General features: G+C 40.5%; 1 protein-coding gene across 1 annotated transcript in view; it reads left to right on the forward strand.

The window, feature by feature from the left end:
• Positions 1-13401, forward strand: part of LOC144515166 (plasma membrane calcium-transporting ATPase 1-like) — a 34930-nt gene extending 21529 nt beyond the window's left edge. Inside the window, exons 15-20 of the mRNA XM_078245765.1 lie at positions 5585-5798; positions 6147-6358; positions 7046-7153; positions 10554-10739; positions 11069-11239; positions 12750-13401. Coding sequence (XP_078101891.1) covers positions 5585-5798; positions 6147-6358; positions 7046-7153; positions 10554-10739; positions 11069-11239; positions 12750-12758 — 900 coding nt within the window. The 3' untranslated portion in view covers positions 12759-13401. The remainder of the gene's footprint in view (positions 1-5584; positions 5799-6146; positions 6359-7045; positions 7154-10553; positions 10740-11068; positions 11240-12749) is intronic.
• The last annotated feature ends 6076 nt before the right edge of the window (positions 13402-19477 follow it).

The following is a 19477-nucleotide window of genomic DNA, read 5'->3' on the forward strand; positions in this document are numbered from 1 at the left end:
TTGTCATCACATTGACAGTTCAGACTAACAGGATGTCTGCTGAAGTTGATCCCACGCACCGATCAGAGTTTGGCAACATTTTAATTAAAATAGGGTTTCCGCTGGGTCTTAAAAAGTCTAAAAAAGTATTTAAGTATTTAAAAAGTCTTAATTTTGCTGAAGTATTGTGTTCTAGGTCTGAAATCATTTTTAACAGGTCCTAATTTTCCTACGTCAATGCAACGCTACCTCTAATGCTCACTGAAATGCTTCCACAGTGCTTTAGAATGTTTTTTGTTTTTTTATTCTGTGGTGTTGTAGTTCTTTCTGTCGCTAGTCCAAATATAATTTGCTGTATTAGGACTACAAACGAGACCAACATGCAACTTATATTGCAGCCAATCTAGACACCAGTCCTATAATGCCAGTGAGCAAATTGGGGAATTGTTTCGGACTCTTTTTTTTTTGGGGTTGTTGTGAGGATCTTAAATTTCATTCATAATGCAGGGCTCGAAATAAGCAATGGCCCGATGGCCTGGGGCCAGTAAAAGCGTATGTCGGGCTAGTTGATTGGCCAGTCTGGCAGACTGTGGCTCTGTCTGCTGCATCAGCAAACGTCATACAGAGTGGCGCGAAGCGTGTGAATGTTAGCTAACATTTCACATTTTCACCTCAGGTAATTTATAACCAATTCGTTTGGATACAAGCGTTGCATTTTGGAAGATAGATGGGATTCTGAACAGCGATGCCCGCGCTGCACGCGCACACACACACACACACACACACACAGCAGGGCCGAGGTGTGTGCGTTACTTCACGCAGCACATGTAACTGACTGGAAACTAGGGGTGGTACGGTTCATGAAAAAACATCCGAACTGCTCGGTTCGCTTGTCTCGGTTCGGAGCGTGTGTGTGTCGCACGGTGCGTGTCGCACGGTGCGTCAGTACACTTAATGTGCACTAACCACTTACTGCCGTAGTGCCCACTTTATACACCTATGTTAAAACACTTACTGGAAACGACGAGGGGGATGAGCGTGACGAACACAACACATGGCAGCTGATTGGACGAACGTGTCAAGTGGTCACTGCTCCTGAATTTCAAAACAGACTCTAATGGCGTCTCGTTCTGAATACGATCTCGTATTTTACGAAAATAGGTCACCGAAAAGTGTTTCTGAAAACATTTTAAGCGAGAAATAGGCCATACAGTTGCTGAATTTTGTTTGATCGACAAAGGTCAGTTTAAAAGATTTTCGTCAGATTTTGAGAGGCGCCGAGCCGACCGCTCCTCAGGTGGAGTGTGGAGTGCTGCAGGTCACGTCACATGCAGAAATGGTAAGTGGGAGAGATGAGGAAGGCTGCCCGGAGTTGGAGGATGCGCCAGCGTCGTATATAGTCTGGTGTGTGGGAACATTTTGGATTTCATGTTACCTATGATGACAGCGGAAATAAAACAATAGATATAACTGCCACTGTGTGCATGTATTGTGCAACATGCATTCAGTACGCTAATTTTAGCTATATATCATATGCTGAAGTATATTTCTGGAGTGTTAAAGATTAAAAGAAAAAATAACAAGAACCATACAGAACCGAAAACCGTGACCCTAAAACCGTGATACGAACCGAACCGTGGATTTTGTGAACCGTAACACCCCTACTGGAAACGATACCGAGGATTATTTACCGCCGATGGCGCAGATGAACTAACGCTACACTCGTTACTGTAAGTAGCCTACAATAAAACCTCCATGATTAAAGAGTCAATACTTATCAATACCCACCTACCTGTTCTATAGGCATAAACATGTAGAAACCCATATTTCTGTCTGCGCTGTCCACTCTTGTCCACCGCGCTGTGCAAACACAGCTCTACTCTGCAAATAGTGACTTTTTACAAACAAGCTACAATGAAAGATGTCAGTTTGTAGTCTAACTGTTTATCTTAGTTTGCAACGAATCTTGAACTTTGGACAAACTCTTGAAAACCTAGCTGCTGTCTAAACGAACCATCCTCTATCTATCTATCATCCTCTAACCAACCAACCTATGGATGTATTATAAGACCAAAACAGATACATTTGGCTACTTAATATGCACGTGAATGACACCGCGTTCTTCATTCTTGTTGTTGCCAGTTGTATTATTTTGCAACAGCATTGTCTTATTTCAAATGAGGCATACAGGACGAATGCTAGCCTGCTTATCAATCCATTCATCATTAAAGCTGTTGTTTTCCACAACTTTTCGCTTCAGGCTCTTTAACAGTGACATTTTTACCTGACAACAGGCCTTTCTTTCTGCAAGCCTTTTCCACCAATCAGTACACTGATTACGTTTCAGTAATCAAGACTTTAACCATCACTCCTCAGTGAACTGGCCCCCTAATCTGAGATCATTTTCTAGTTAAGTAGCCTATCTAGTTATCATTATGGATTTTCCATGTTTTTTAGGAGTTTACTTAAACTAATACATGTAAAATAATATAGCATTAATTTAGTAAGAAAGTGAAAATATCAAACAAGAAGATGCGTATTAGGTATAATTTTATTTTCTTTATTTAGAAAGTCCGGCCCCCAGAGTGTCTGCTTAAAAAACATTCTGGTCCTTGGAAAAATGTAGTTGATGACCCCCTGGTCTAGCTTTACTGCTAATGGCACAACATCCAGTGGCAGTGGCTAGCTGGGTATTTATATATTAATTTATATATTTATAGCTGGGTTATAAACATTTTCTGAAGCTTCATGGTAGGTGCGGCGTATATTTTCCTGCTGTTTTATGTCCTTTGCTAATCACACCTATGATATTTCTTCCAGGGCCAGTAAAAATGTAGAAGGGGCCAGCAAAACTCTGATCTCTATTTTTTTTTTTTATGTTGAGCCCTGCATAATGGTCTTAAAAAGGTCTTAAACAGTTTTAAATTTGACATGGTGAAACCTGTAGAGACCCTGTAAAATGTAATGACAGTCATGTGGTCTGAGGTGTAAGGAAGGATAGGAATATCGGTCTCAGGTTTGGAATGTTAAGCTCCAATCTTTTTAAAGAAACACATAGTTTTGAATATATCTGCATATACAGTGGGGCAAAAAAGTATTTAGTCAGCCACCAATTGTGCAAGTTCTCCCACTTAAAAAGATGAGAGAGGCCTGTAATTTTCATCATAGGTACACTTCAACTATGAGAGACAAAATGAGAAAAAAAAAAATCCTGAAAATCACATTGAAGAGGACAGAGGAGCCTCTTAAAGAAGAAGTTACAGGTCTGTGAGAGCCAGAAATCTTGCTTGTTTGTAGGTGACCAAATACTTATTTTCCTGAGGAATTTGCAAATAAATTCATTAAAAATCCTACAATGTGATTTTCTGGATTTCTTTTTCTCATTTTGTCTCTCATAGTTGAAGTGTACCTATAATGAAAATTACAGGCCTCTCTCATCTTTTTAAGTGGGAGAACTTGCACAATTGGTGGCTGACTAAATACTTTTTTGCCCCACTGTACATACATACAAGAGGCCAAACCATTCATAAGGTAAGGCGCTGTGAAATAACCCTTGTAGGGAAAACCCAGATTTTTTATATAATTGCATCGCCATTTTGGCAATAGGCTCTATGCACGCATCACTTCCACATTGGCGTAAGGATGTTTGGACAATTCGAGTTACCGGAAGAAAACATTAGACAGTGACAGTAGACCGTTATGATGGCAGAGATGAAGTTTACAAGGTGTTTGCTGGAGTTGTATCTGTTGTATCTGTTAATGATATACGGAGGGTATCCGGGCATCCAGTACGACACCACGTAGCAAATTGGTTAAAGGCTTCAAATTTTACGTTTCTTCATTATTATAACTAATTCTATTTATTTCTATTTCTTATAAAAAAATTTCGCCTATGTCCAGTTAATATGTTTTTGTGTTATTCTTCTATAAAATCTTTTGAGCTGCTGTAGCACAGGAATTTCCCCAGTGTGGGATTAATAAAGTCTATCTTATCTTATCTTATCTTTCTTTGGAACTTTGAAGGTAATTTGCTAACGCTAGCTAGCCTGAGCTAGAAGCCTTGCTTTGGTGTTTTAAGTCATGACTCCGTCCTTCTTCAGGTTAATCATGCTTTAAATAAAGTTCAATCATGTGTATATACCTCTCACTTCATGTGTTAAAACGGCTACAAATGAGATCTCTGTGAGATAGCAGGACTTTGTACCGTGAAAAATCACCAATAAAGACTTCTAAACCAAATACTACACAACCAGACAAGATTACAGCTATGTATGTCGCGTTAGCATGCAGCTACATAATAGTTAGCTAGGAGTATGCTAACGTTAGATTGTAGTGGAACGAAGCAGCACTTTCTAACATCAAAAATCGCAGATAAAGGCTTCTGAACCAAACACTATCCAATCGGACATGTTTCAGCAGGAATGCGACCCAGAATTGGGGAGAATTTAACAACATTGGCAGCCAAGATGACATGTTTACTACCGTTAGCCTGTAGATACTATAGTTAGCAGTGGACACTAATAGAATATAGCAGCAATTTATAGAGTCAAAATGTACTATTTAAAAGCCTAGGAATTCGGAACAATTTAGTGGTTCAGTGTCTTGCTCAAAGACATTTCAACAGCTACAGCTGCCCATGTCCTAAAACATTAGGTAGATCATTTAAATTAAATTAGGTAATAAAGTAAATTAAGAATAAGGGCCTTCCAATTGGTCCGTCAGCTAACCTAAACTTTAAAACAAGAAAAAGTCTTTTACATTAAAAATCTCTTTTATAACATGACAGATAACATATAAAATACAGGACACACAATCACTATAACCTCTAAAAGTCAAATACTGTCAACCAAAAAACTCTGAGACTCAAATACTACATTTAGAAGATAATTCTTACAGTGGTGCTCATAAGTTTATAAAGCCATGCTAAAGTTGACTAAAAAGAGGAATACAAAAATCATCTTTTGGAAATTGATGTTAATGCCTTAATTAAAAAAAGGAAAAAGGAAAAATCCGACCCCATACCTAGAGATTGGCACTTTCCATAAAATCATTTCTCAATGCAAGTCAAACCAGCTATTAGGCTAACTGAAATAAAACCATGCCAGTCTCTAGGTATGGTGAAGGGTATGTGATGATGGGGGGGCTATTTTAATTCCAAAGGCCAAGGGAACTTTATCAGGATCATAGTATTCTGGATCCATGAAATAACTGGCCTTTAAAAATAAAAATCTGTCTGCCTCTATGGGAATTTAACATAGGGGTGTACTTACTTATGCCCCCTGTATTTTAAGGAAGAACATTTATTTATTTACGATACATTATTCATTCACAAAGAAAAGTGGTGTCCTTAAAGGTTGAATTTTTCCTATTTTTTTTAATTAAGGCATTAAGATCAATTTCCAAAAGATGATTTTTTTTATTCAACTTTAGCATGGGTTGTTAACTTATGAGCACCACTGTAGTTTAAAGATTTGTGATGACATAAATATTATCAAATCCGATGTTTTAATTTGAAAAAGTTTTGAAATTCCAAGATGGAGCTTGTGGTTTCTCTGCTAATAGACACTGACAGTATATCTGTGTGTGCGTGTGCGTGTGTTTCAAGGACTCTCCTCTGAAAGCTGTGCAGATGTTGTGGGTCAACCTCATCATGGACACCTTCGCTGCACTGGCTCTCGCCACCGAGCAGCCAACCGAGGAGCTGCTGCTGAGGAAACCGTACGGTCGCGACAAGGCGCTCATTTCCCGCACCATGTTGAAGAACATCTTTGGACACGCCATCTACCAGCTAGCTGTAATCTTCACCCTGCTCTTCTATGGTCAGCGAACACAACCACAGCTACATTATCTGAAGCAGACTCACTTAAAAAAAATCCTTAAAAACCATTAAACTTGTGTATAGAAAACATCCAAATATCCTAATTACAAGGCACTAACTAATTAATCATATATTCATTATTGTTTAAATGAATGGAATTTTTTATGTAAAAACATGAAGATTGAGTTGATTAACACACCTTTTTCTATTGATACTATTCGATATATTTATTTGACAGGGACAGTGCATATTAATGAACATTGCTGTAAATATGCCAGAATTAGCCAAAAGGCTAGTTTTCATCTGTACTCTCTACTAAGAACTAGTGCTTTGACCCTCCCTTTTACAGGTGAGAAGCTGTTTAACATTGACAGTGGCAGGGACGCTCCTCTCCACGCCCCGTCCTCTGAGCACTACACCATCGTGTTCAACGTTTTTGTTCTGATGCAGATCTTTAACGAGATCAACGCCCGCAAGATTCACGGCGAGAGGAATGTGTTTGAGGGCATCTTCAATAACCTCATCTTCTGCTTTATCCTCCTGGGAACCATTGTCGTACAGGTAACCTGTGAGAGGCGAGGCAATCGTCATACCTGGTCAGGGTCACAGTGTAAAGTTACCATAGACTGTAAAACTGAATGTAGATGGACGTAGCCATTGTGACATAACCTATTGGTTAAAGCACTTCTGCATAGAGCTCAATGGTGTGATTTCGGAAAATCCCATTAATTTTCTCTATAAGGACTTTGATTATCAACCATAATTTCTGAACCGTCCAGGGTAGCCTTACTACGATCTACGAGATTGCGACAACGATGGTATATGCTCCTGTAGAAGCCAACAGCCACATCTCTGATTGGTGGAGCTTGTTGTTACCATAGAAATGTTGACCGCACCTGTGAACTGCTAGTGAGCTGCTACCACTATGATTGTTTATGTACATACACAGTCTTGTAGCTTTGCCTTTTTTTCAGTTTTCAAAATGTTTGACGTTGACAAATGAAAGGTTTTATGGTCACGTTCATCTCTTAGCTGATTGGCTTGGTTCTAGGCTTAACACTTTTATATAAGCAATTTCTGAAACGTCAATGGAGCATTTGAATAAGGAAAATATCTTCCGGTAAAAGAGCAGTTCAAAAAGTGGGCATTCACTGTTGAGTTCTATTGGCTTCACTTTTCAGGCCCGGAGGCTGTATCTACCTCTGTTGAAGATTCCCTGTATGATGTCACCTCTCTTTCCTCCTGTAGATCATCATTATTCAGTTTGGTGGTAAACCATTCAGCTGTGCTGGTCTGGCCATCGATCAGTGGCTGTGGTGTGTCTTCCTGGGTTTCGGCAGCCTCCTGTGGGGACAGGTGAGACACTTTTAGCCATCATTTCAATAGTAAAGGAGGGGAGATAGGGATTCAATTCAATTCAGTTTTATTTATAGTATCAAATCATAACAAGAGTTATCTCGAGACACTTTACAGACAGAGTAAGACAAAGCCCCAACAATTACAATAATTCCCTCAAGAGCAAGCATTAGCGGTAGCTATTGCGACAGTGGCGAGGAAAAACTCCCTTTCGGGAAGAAACCTCGGACAGACCCAGACTCTTGGTAGGCGGTGTCTGACGATGCCGGTTGGGGGTGTGATGAACAGTGGTAGTAATAGTCACAATAAAGATAATGGAACAGTGACTACAATGGTAGTTGTAGTAGTTCATGTCATAGTAGGGCACAGCAGGGCATTACGGGGTGTAATGTGGGACAGCACAGCATGGGTGGACGCGGTAGGACGCAAGGACGCAGCCGGACACTGCAGGGAATCGCAGAGCATAGCAGGGTGTAGTAGGTCCACAGCGACAGCTGCACCCAAAACCCAGGTCTTGGTGCCACCCTAATCCAAGGCGATATTCTGGGTGAAGAAGAAACATAAGGACTCCGGGGAGTAAACTCCCCAGAGCTAGGTTAGTAACACGCATTTCTAGGAGAAGGATGCACATAAAAGGAACAAATGAAAAGAGAGATGAAACAGCAGCTCATTGTGTCATAGGGAGGAAGGACATTCCCCAGCAGTCTAGAATTATAATAGCATAACTAAGAGAGGCAGGCTAAAGAGAGGTGCCGGATCGGGCTTGAACTCTCCCCCTGCCGGAACGGGCTGTACTTCCTGCCTCCCTCTACTCTCACTATATTATTGATTATATGATAGGGTAGATCTATTCTATAGTTGGAAAAAAGAACATAAGGACTGCGGGGAATAAGCTCCCCGGAGCTATGTTAGTAACAAGCATTTCTGCGACACGAATACACACAGATGGAAAGAGAGAGGAGAGAGAAGCTCAATGTGTCCTAGGAGGTACCCTGGTAGTCTAGAACTATAACTGTATAACTAAGAGCTGCAGAGAAGGGGAGATAGGGAGGCTGTGTTCCGCGATTGTGGCTACACTCCTTCCCCCCGCCGGTCTAGGCTAACGCTGCGACTCATTACTCCCTAAGTATATGTAAGCTTTCTATGGGGAGAAGCAGAGATGGGTCGGGGTGCGCCATGATTGTGGCTACACACCCATCCTCGCCGGTCTAGGCGTACGCTGCAACTCTTCATACCCTAAAAATAGTAGGCTTTCTATGAAGAGAAGCTGAAATAGGGAGGCGGTGCATCATGACTGTGGCTACACACCTTCCCCCTACACACCTTCCCTCGCCGGTCTAGGCGAACGCTGCAACTCCTTACTCCCTAACTATAAGCTTTATCGAAGAGGAGAGTTTTAAGTTTACTCTTAAAGGTGGTGACGGTGTCTGCCTCCCGAACCCAGACTGGGAGCTGGTTCCACAGGAGAGGAGCCTGATAGCTAAATGCTCTGGCTCCCATTCTACTTTTTAGAGACTCTAGGAACCACAAGTAACTCTGCATTCTGGGAGCGCAGTGCTCTAGTGGGACAATAAGGTACTATGAGCTCTTCAAGATATGATGGTGCTTGACCATTTAGAGCCTTGTAGGTCAGGAGAAGTATTTTAAATTCAATCCTGGATTTTACAGGAAGCCAATGCAGAGAAGCCAACACAGGAGAAATATGATCTCCCCTCTTAGTTCTTGTCAGAACAGCGCTGCAGCATTATGGATCAGCTGGAGAGTCCTAAGAGTTTTATTTGGGCATCCTGATAATAGGGAGTTACAATAGTCCAGCCTGGAAGTAACAAATGCATGGACTAGTTTTTTCAGCATCGCTTTTGAGACAGGATGTTCTAATTTTGGCTTAGTCGTCTCCCTAATACTGTATCTGAAGTCTCTTTTATATAGACCTTAGTGGTCCCCCTAATACTGTATCTGAAGTCTCTTTTATATAGGCCTTAGTGGTCCCCTAATACTGTATCTGAAGTCTCTTTTATATAGGCCTTAGTGGTCCCCTAATACTGTATCTGAAGTCTCTTTTATATAGACCTTAGTGGTCCCCTAATACTGTATCTGAAGTCTCTTTTATATAGATCTTAGTGGTCCCCTAATACTGTATCTGAAGTCTCTTTTATATAGACCTTAGTGGTCCCCTAATACTGTATCTGAAGTCTCTTTTATATAGACCTTAGTGGTCCCCTAATACTGTATCTGAAGTCTCTTTTATATAGACCTTAGTGGTCCCCTAATACTGTATCTGAAGTCTCTTTTATATAGGCCTTAGTGGTCCCCTAATACTGTATCTGAAGTCTCTTTTATATAGGCCTTAGTGGTCCCCCTAATACTGTATCTGAAGTCTCTTTTATATAGACCTTAGTGGTCCCCTAATACTGTATCTGAAGTCTCTTTTATATAGACCTTTATGGTCCCCTAATACTGTATCTGAAGTCTCTTTTATATAGACCTTAGTGGTCCCCTAATACTGTATCTGAAGTCTCTTTTATATAGACCTTAGTGGTCCCCTAATACTGTATCTGAAGTCTCTTTTATATAGACCTTAGTGGTCCCCTAATACTGTATCTGAAGTCTCTTTTATATAGACCTTTATGGTCCCCCCTAATACTGTATCTGAAGTCTCTTTCCTGAAATTCAGCCTTGGTGCAGAATTACAGCCACTAGATCCAGTCCCACAATGAGCTTTACTTAGTATGTGCCATTTCTGTGTCTGTAGCTATTGAGGAGGAGGGGGAGGGGGGGGTGTGGCCTTGACCAACTGCCACTTTGCTCGTTTGAAAGCCATGACGTCTCTCTCATGGGCGGGCCAAATTCTCTGGGCGGGCAAAGCAGAGAAAGGGGAGGTAACCTTCCTCCTTATGACATCATAAGGAAGAAGATTCCAGATCGGCCCATCTGAGCTTTCATTTTCTCAAAGGCTGAGCAGGATACCCAGGGCTCGGTTTACACCTGTCTCCATTTCTAGCCACTGGGGGACCATAGGCAGGCTGGGGGAACGCATATTAATGTTAAAAAACCTCATAAAGTGAAAATGTCATTCCATGGGACCTTTAAGTACTAATGTCACACCACGCCACTGACCACCTGTGTGGAACCAATCTCTTCGCAGTGTCATGTTGTAAATTTAGATGGATTTTGATTATCTGTCAGTGTTTCTATCATTCATCAAATCGCTCTGAATCGTTCTTGGTGTGGACAGCCCTTAGTTTCCTCCCAAATTATAAAATAAATATAGTATTGAAGACCTGGTTCTCCGTGCAGCTGATCATCATCATTAGACAATAATAACTGTCTCCAAAACTCCAGGGGGTTCAGGTCACAGAGATGTTGAGGAAAAGGATGTTTGTGTCTGTCCCCCTCTTAGCTGGTAACCAGTGTCCCCACTAGCTGCCTGAAGTTCCTGAGGCTGCCAGGTGAAGGCACGCAGCAGGAGGAGATCCCTGAGGGTGAGCTGGATGAGGCCAAGACTCAGGAAGAGATCGACCACGCTGAGAAGGAGCAAATGAAGAGAAAGAGGTGGCTCCGCAGCTACAACCGCATGTTGACGCAGGTATTGTTTCACCTTTGAAATTCCACCTGGGTCCTATTCTCATAGCACTGTCCACTCTGACTATGATGAAGAGATTCAGGATTGACAAAACAAGGTCTTGTCTTGTTCTCATGAACCCAATATCGTGGATTGTCTTGTGAGCCGAGTGTCTCGTCACACCTCTATTCACGATATGTGCTGCCTGCTCTGATATACGTTTCAGAGCCACTTATTATTATGATCCGTAGTCAGAACAGACAATATAGAATGAGAATAAGACCAGGATAGAAAACACTAAAATGTTCCTTTAACATAAAACCCTGAGCTGGCTGTTTTTCCTCATCTTTCAGACTCGTGTAGTGGATGCCTTCAGACACAGCGTGTCTCCCCGCAAAGGTCTGGAGAAACCTGAGTCTCGCAACTCCATCCACAGGTTCGCGAACAGCCCGGAGTGCTGCATGGAGGACTCGGTTGCTCAGGTCCCCCTGATCAACAAAGATGATGCTGCTATCGATGAAGTGGTATGAAGATTTCATATCATAATTTTATCAGTTATTAGTATTTTCTGTACTGTTCAAATGTGCTGAAAATGTTCAAAAAGTAATTATACAAAAACTGAACTGATTTCACCAAGTTTTATATTGAAAACCACAAATCAAATTAGCAGCACTTTGCACTTTTTGTTTGCATAAACCTTAAATTATAATACTGAGTCAGATCTAGTCTTCTACAGAAGACCACACTTCAAAGGGTGATTTAGCCATTTTTCAACCTGGACCCAATGTTCCCATGCATTTGTTTCTAAGTAACTAACGTGAACAGCTACGAATGGTCACTGCAGAGCTGATGGTCTGCAAGACGCAGTATATGGACCGAAGTGTTAGGATCCTTCTGTAGCTGTCGCTGCCTGTTGCCGATTGGCTGGAATAGTGTTTTATGGCTCGTGCACTCCTTTCTGTTTGTTTTCCATTTACACAGCCAGGGCTGTATACATGCTCATGAGTATTGGAACACCTGCTACAGTTGACTAAAAAGAGGAATTAAAAAAATCATCTTTTGGAAATTGATCTTAATGCCTTAATTGAAAAAATTAGGAAAAATCCAATGAATTTTCTTTGTGAATGAATAATGTATCGTAAATAAATAAATGTTCTTCCTTAAAATACAGGGGGCATAAGTAAGTACACCCCTATGTTAAATTCCCATAGAGGCAGACAGATGTTTATTTTTAAAGGCCAGTTATTTCATGGATCCAGGATACTATGATCCTGATAAAGTTCCCTTGGCCTTTGGAATTAAAATAGCCCCCCCCCCCACATCATCACATCCCCTTCACCATACCTAGAGATTGGCATGGGGTACTTTCCATAAAATCATCTCTCAATGCAAATCAAACCAGCTATTAGGCTAACTGAAATAAAACCATGCCAATCTCTAGGTATGGTGAAGGGTATGTGATGATGTGGGGGGGGGGGGTGCTATTTTAATTCCAAAGGCCAAGGGAACTTTATCAGGATCATAGTATCCTGGATCCATGAAATAACTGGCCTTTAAAAATACAAATCTGCCTGCCTCTATGGGAATTTAATATCGGGGTGGACTTACTTATACCCCTGTATTTTAAGGAAGAACATTTATTTATTTACGATACATTATTCATTCACAAAGAAAATTGGTGTTCTCAAAGGTTTGATTTCTCCTCATTTTTCAATTAAAGCATTAAGATCAATTTCCAATTTTTTATTCCTCTTTTTAGTCAACTTTAGCATGGGTTCCAATACTCATGAGCAGCACTGTATTATAACCAGATTTCTTTTCAGTAGAGCTAGGTGACCATGAGGAGATATATAAGGTGTATTGGATTAACATTACTTACTATATATTTAATTCTAGAACAGAAGTCCATATTGTTTTTTTTGTTTTATGTAAGTGTTGTTATATTTCTTTGCATTTTCTTTTGTTCTGACTTTACTGTTAAACAGTACATTGGTTAAAATCAGTCAATTACATCTTTGCCCAACACCTCCACAGGTGTTATGAATGGCCAAACACACGTGTGAGCTGAGAGAGACAGAGGAGCGAGAAGATTCTCAATGAGAGAAGAGATTCAAAATATGTTAACGTTAATGACTTGCATTTTGTAAATTGATCAGTTCCTGTAAATGACTTGCTTTCGTTGAGTTGATAGGTTTGTGTGACACTGACAGACAAGGTCACAGCATGGAGATCAATTAACCTTCTTGTAGTTGTAAATGTAGTAGCTGGACTTAAAGTTCTTGTTTTGTTTTGTTATTTTGGCATTTCTGTGACCTCTACTAAGGGTAAACTTAACTTTGTATTGCCTAAATTTGAGGGGGGGAAATGCTAAGTTGATAGTTTTGTGTTAAACTGAAAAAGTTAACACAGTTAACTTTCTTGTAGTTGTAAAAGAGCTGAGACCCAATGGTATTAAATGTAATAGCTGGACTTGAAGCTCTTGTTTTTTTATATGTTCACTAGCTCGGAATAACCCATAAAAAGTTCAGATTTAAAGGTTGTACGGATGGCATTTTAGATCAAATAATTAACTGTAACATCGAAACCCTTGAATTTCCTCAATAATATGAGCTGTGATTTCTTTGATTTTGTTCCCATCTTTTAAAATAAAACTTTGAAAAAGGAAGACCCGCTGATAATTGGAAAACAGGAAAAATAAATGTTGATTGATTTGATAAATAAAGTCATATTCCTTAGGGAAACTGCATCTGAGCTGTGTGTGTGTGTGTGTGTGTGTGTGTGTGTGTGTGTGTGTGTGTGTGTGTGTGTGTGTGTGTGTGTGTGTGTGTGTGTGTGTGTGTGTTTGTTTTTCCTGGGTGAAGATTACACAATCATTTCCAGCTGTCATTCATATACGATGACCTACACCTACGAGCCTCTCGTTGCTGGCCTGGAGAATCCGCTACCTTCTTCCCGGCCTTAACAGGGAGAAAAGGCTGTAACCCAGGTGGTTGAGATCTCTAATGATTCTCTTAGCCTTATTTTTGCAGCACCTGGTGGTGAGCGTGTGGGGGGGCTCGTTTGTAATCTGTCATAGTTGGATCTTGCCACATGCTTCTGGGATTGCTCTCCTGAATTTATAGAGCATTTGATATTAAGAACCAATATAGTCAGATGAATCTAGGAGGTCTTGCCCTGCTTATATGTGAATTTAAGGGACAATGTTCTTGGTAATTACAATAATAATTCATTACATTTGTATAGCGCTTTATTATAGTCACTCAAAGCGCTTCAGGGAGGGGAGCTACTCTCTACCGCCACCAATGTGTAGCATGGGTGGGTGATGCACGCCAGTCTTACGACACCAGACGCTCACCACACATCAGCTCGGTAGATAGGGAGGGGAACATGTTTTTAGTGGTGGGGGAAACCAGAACACCCGGAGAAAACCCACGCAGACACGGGGAGAACATGCAAACCCAGTACCTTCTTGCTGTGTGAGGCCACAGTGCCAACCATCGGGCTGTTATTTTAAGCAGCATATAATTGGCACCCTGAAGAGCATAAAGACATTAACTATAAGGGAACAAGCTGTTCCTTCAATTGGGCAAATTAGAAGCTCTACAATATGGAGTCAAATTGAAGGAGTAAAACATGTTTGGCAGTAAAACGAAAAGCAAGCCTCTCCTGTGACAGTTTGGGCTCAACAGGATATAGATACTACAGATCCTTGAGTCAACAAAACCATAATGGTGCTGATTCACCAACAGTCACACCAGGGATGGAATATCCAGCTGCCAACGTGACTGAAGCCTCCCATTGGCTGACAGGAGGACTTCGCTATATGAGAGTCTTTTTTCCAGATATCTGCAAACAATGTGTTTTATTGAGGAAGCCGGGGCTGCAGTTTGCCCCTTATCTTGAGTCTGCACTGAATCCCCCTCCAAGGGCTCATACCCCAGCCCCCTGCTTTTTTTTTAATCTTACTATATTTCCCCTTGCACCTCCAAAGATGTCCATGTTTAGCAGGGATACAGATAATGTGATATATATATATATATATATATATATATATATATATATATATATATATATATATATATATATATACAGTATGTATAGCTGAGCTGTGCCATGCTGTGTGTCCTTCAGATAGGAGGGTCTTCCATCAGTGTCCGCGGCGAGCTAGACAGCATCTTTATAGCTCAGCCATGTAATGTGAACTAAGTAGTCTGGGGTGCTGGGATGGTATAATGAGAATTGTGTTATTAAGGACTGTTATAAAGGTTTTAGAGGCTTTCTTTTATTAAACCTCAGTACTTTTGTATCAACTGAAATCTGGACATAAGCCTCGGATATCAAAAAGTGTCAGATTATGTTGTTTATTTATTGTATGATCAAATACTTTTTTTTCTGATCAAAATTAGAACACTTTACTATCTTTAGAATGTATTTTTGGGTAGACACTGATACTGAGCGATAGCAATTTTGCATATTGTGTGCAATGTTTACGTTCCTCAAGCTAAGGTATCAGAAAACAAGTGCTGATTGGCTACAATACACCCAACAATGATTTCAGGTGTGGTTACATGTTTATGTAATATTGGCTTTAACAGACTCATAATACTTTTTGTCCTGAAATCAGTAACCTGTTGCAAGTAACAGGGTTCATACGTTTTGAAAAAACCTGGAAAGGTTTTGGAATTTGAAAAATGCAAATTCCAGGCCTGGACAGGTTTTGGAAACATTAAAAGACCCAGAAAGTTTTGGAAAAGTCATGGAGTTTTTTTTTTTAACACAGCATAATAATATGTGATTAATAAATGTATTTTCACGTCGTCTTAACCTCAACATTCTATTCGGGGCGAGATATTACGAATCCAGTCATTCATTTTATTGTTAAACCTCTGAGGGTAAACTTTAACACAGATTTTTATTCTTATTGTATAATGTCAACTGACATTTTCAGGAATACATAGTCATGGAAATTTGCCAAAAAGTCATGAAAAAGTATTGGTTAAAATGCATATGAACCCTAAAGTAAGGGGGTGGGGGTTAAAAGAACAGAGGATTATAGTATATACAGTATACATTTTTGTCTTCTGTGTGCTATATTTAATTTTCCTTATTATTCACTTTGTTTCTCATTTTTTCGCCCATCTTTCTTATTCTAAATATTTAGATTATATTAATAACTCCAGTGGGCTCAGTGGCACTAATATGACAAGCCAGGAAATAGGGCCTTTTAAAGCTCAAGTCACAGCATCTGCTGTGGGCCTAAATTCCTTCCTTGTGTGTCCTTTTTTAGAAACCATTTACATGAACAGAGTATGTCAATTAATAACCCACATCTAACACTACATTGCTGTTCATTATAAAAAAAATAAAGAAATTGATTATTTTTTGGGCATTTTAGGCCTTTATTTGTATAGGACAGCTGAAGACATGAAAGGGGAGATAGAGGGAATTACATGCAGCAAAGGGCCGCAGGTCGGAGTCGAACACTGGGACCACTAGGGCCTATATAAAAGAGACTTCAGATACAGTATTAGGGGACCACTAAGGCCTATATAAAAGAGACTTCAGATACAGTATTAGGGGACCACTAAGGCCTATATAAAAGAGACTTAAGATACAGTATTAGGGGACCACTAAGGCCTATATGAAAGAGACTTCAGATACAGTATTAGGGGACCACTAAGGCCTATATAAAAGAGACTTCAGATACAGTATTAAGGGACCACTAAGGTCTATATAAAAGAGACTTCAGATACAGTATTAGGGGACCACTAAGGCCTATATAAAAGAGACTTCAGATACAGTATTAGGGGACCACTAAGGCCTATATAAAAGAGACTTCAGATACAGTATTAGGGGATGGACCACTAAGGCCTATATAAAAGCATCCAAAGAGCACCATGTCAGGGGACCTTTAATGAAGTTGTAACTTTAGAACATACAGAGCCAAACATGCTAACGAACAGGGGCTTCCTCTTGCAGGAAGGATGTGGAATGGTGTCTGCTGTATCTCAATGGCTAAAAATGGGTCAAAAAATAGAAATTTCTCTTTGAATGAATTATGTGTTTTCACACAAGTGCAAACAGTAGGATTGCCAGTCTGATGGTACAACTCATTGCACTGACAGGAACAACCACTGAGAAGTGAAATGTCCCACAACACCTCTGTGTCACTTTCAGAGGTAATGATAACTTTGAACGCACGCAATGTAGTGTTTTGTTGACAGGTACAAGCAAAACCACAATGTCCTGACTTTGTACCTCATGTGTGAGCTGAGCAGCTCGCCTGTGAACAATCAGTGGAACTGAGGGCGCACAGGGTGATGCATTTACTCTCTCTCTCTCTCTCTCTCTCTCTCTCTCTCTTTCTATGTTTGTCTTTTATGAAGTCTTACTTATATTAAAGGTCTCATGGCATGAAAATTTCACTTTATGAGATTTTTTTTAACATTAATATGAGTTCCCCCAACCTGCCTATGGTCCCCCAGTGGCTAGAAATGGGGATAGGTGTAAACCGAGCCCTGGGTATCCTGCTCTGCCTTTGAGAAAAAGAAAGATCTGAAGGCCGATCTGGAATCTAACCTTTATGATGTCATAAGGGGAAAGGTTACCTCCCCTTTTGCTGCTTTGCCCGCCCAGAGAATTTGACCCGCCCATGAGAGAGAGAGACATCATGGCTTGCAAACAAACGAAGCATCATTGACATATATAAAATGGACCAACAGATCCCGTTGCTCTGGACGGAGACCAGTGAAGGATATTAGAAGCACTTTTCCGGTGAGCGCTGAGCTCCAAGACGTAGATGTGACGTGACCAACCTGTCTGAAAGTTGTAAGTCTTCTGGTAGCTGTGCCAAGAGAAATCTCAATCATTCCCAATCTTGCAGAGACGGAGAGTGTAGGTATATGTAAAGAGATAACATAGGCACAGGCTAATTATTGCTAACTAAAATGCTAGTTAACATTAGTAATTACACTTAAACAGCTAATGTAAGTCGAAACTGCCTGCGAGCTTCTCCTGTACTATACGGTAATTCCTCTACTATGAGACAGTAAGTCGTGTGGTTATGACACAATCGTTAGCCTACTTTTACAAAAATGTCTGTTACGGAGCCATAACGTGAGGTACAAGGTAATGGAGCCTTTTATACATTGTCGTGTTTCTTTAGAAATAAACAATGGACGAATAGAGTCTTTAAACGCTTCAGATGTAAAGTTATTCGCTGTCAGAGTGGCGCCAAAATGAATGGCAGTCAATGGAATGCTAACGGGAGGTGATGGCTTGGTAGCATCAAAATAGCGCAATAGGAACTATGCGTTCCAAGGAGAAGCTTATCCCCTTGCGAAGCATGGCAGTTGGTCAAGGCCACGCCCCCACCCTCCACCTTGCGCCCCCCCCCTCTCCTCTTCAATAGCATTTAAAGCTACAGACACAGAAATGGCACATCCTAAGTAAAGCTCATTGTGGGACTGGCTCTAGTGGCTGTAATTCTGCACCAAGGCTGAATTTCAGGAAAGAGACTTCAGATACAGTATTAGGGGACCACTAAGGCCTATATAAAAGAGACTTCAGATACAGTATTAGGGGACCACTAAGGTCTATATAAAAGAGACTTCAGATACAGTATTAGGGGACCACTAAGGCCTATATAAAAGAGACTTCAGATACAGTATTAGGGGACCACTAAGGCCTATATAAAAGAGACTTCAGATACAGTATTAGGGGACCACTAAGGTCTATATAAAAGAGACTTCAGATACAGTATTAGGGGACCACTAAGGCCTATATAAAAGAGACTTCAGATACAGTATTAGGGGACCACTAAGGCCTATATAAAAGAGACTTCAGATACAGTATTAGGGGGACCACTAAGGTCTATATAAAAGAGACTTCAGATACAGTATTAGGGGACCACTAAGGTCTATATAAAAGAGACTTCAGATACAGTATTAGGGGACCACTAAGGTCTATATAAAAGAGACTTCAGATACAGTATTAGGGGACCACTAAGGCCTATATAAAAGAGACTTCAGATACAGTATTAGGGGACCACTAAGGTCTATATAAAAGAGACTTCAGATACAGTATTAGGGGACCACTAAGGTATATATAAAAGAGACTTCAGATACAGTATTAGGTGACCACTAAAACCTATATAAAAGCATCAAAAAAGCAGCATGTCATAGGACCTTTAAAACGTGCAATATATTCAGTATTTCAGTAGCTACCCAGTCACAGTGAGGCTGACTCTCTATAGCCACTTATCAGACATCTTATCTGAAGTGCTATATTGATTTTCTGCCTGCTCATCCAGGTGACCTGATAGCCCCCTCCTATCAAATGATGCACAAAAGACCTTTCATTTATTCTTGTTTTTTAGAGATTGTCTGCACACCTCAACCCCGCAGCTTCTGTCATCACCCTTGATGAAATAGCCACGCTTGCTATCCGTACCAATCTCTGTTCCCCTTTTTGTCTGTATATCACAGGGCCTGCTTTCTGAGTGCCCCAGCTTCACACAGGAAGAGCACTGCAGATGCAAGATGACCCAGTGATCTCTGTCTGGCTACCCATGCTTAGAAAAGCATTTTCTACCAAAGTCCTCTTTTAGTTTTTCATATTCAGAGCAAACTCAGGGAACCTTAGTGTTGACATTTTTACCGTTTTTATTTGTATTTTCAGAGAATTTCAGCTACATTAGTTTCTGTACTGTATTTGTGTTTTTAGTAGACATGTATAACCTCAGTATTATCAACCACACAGTG

Source organism: Sander vitreus, chromosome 3, assembly GCF_031162955.1.
Source record: "Sander vitreus isolate 19-12246 chromosome 3, sanVit1, whole genome shotgun sequence".
Lineage (NCBI taxonomy): Eukaryota > Metazoa > Chordata > Actinopteri > Perciformes > Percidae > Sander > Sander vitreus.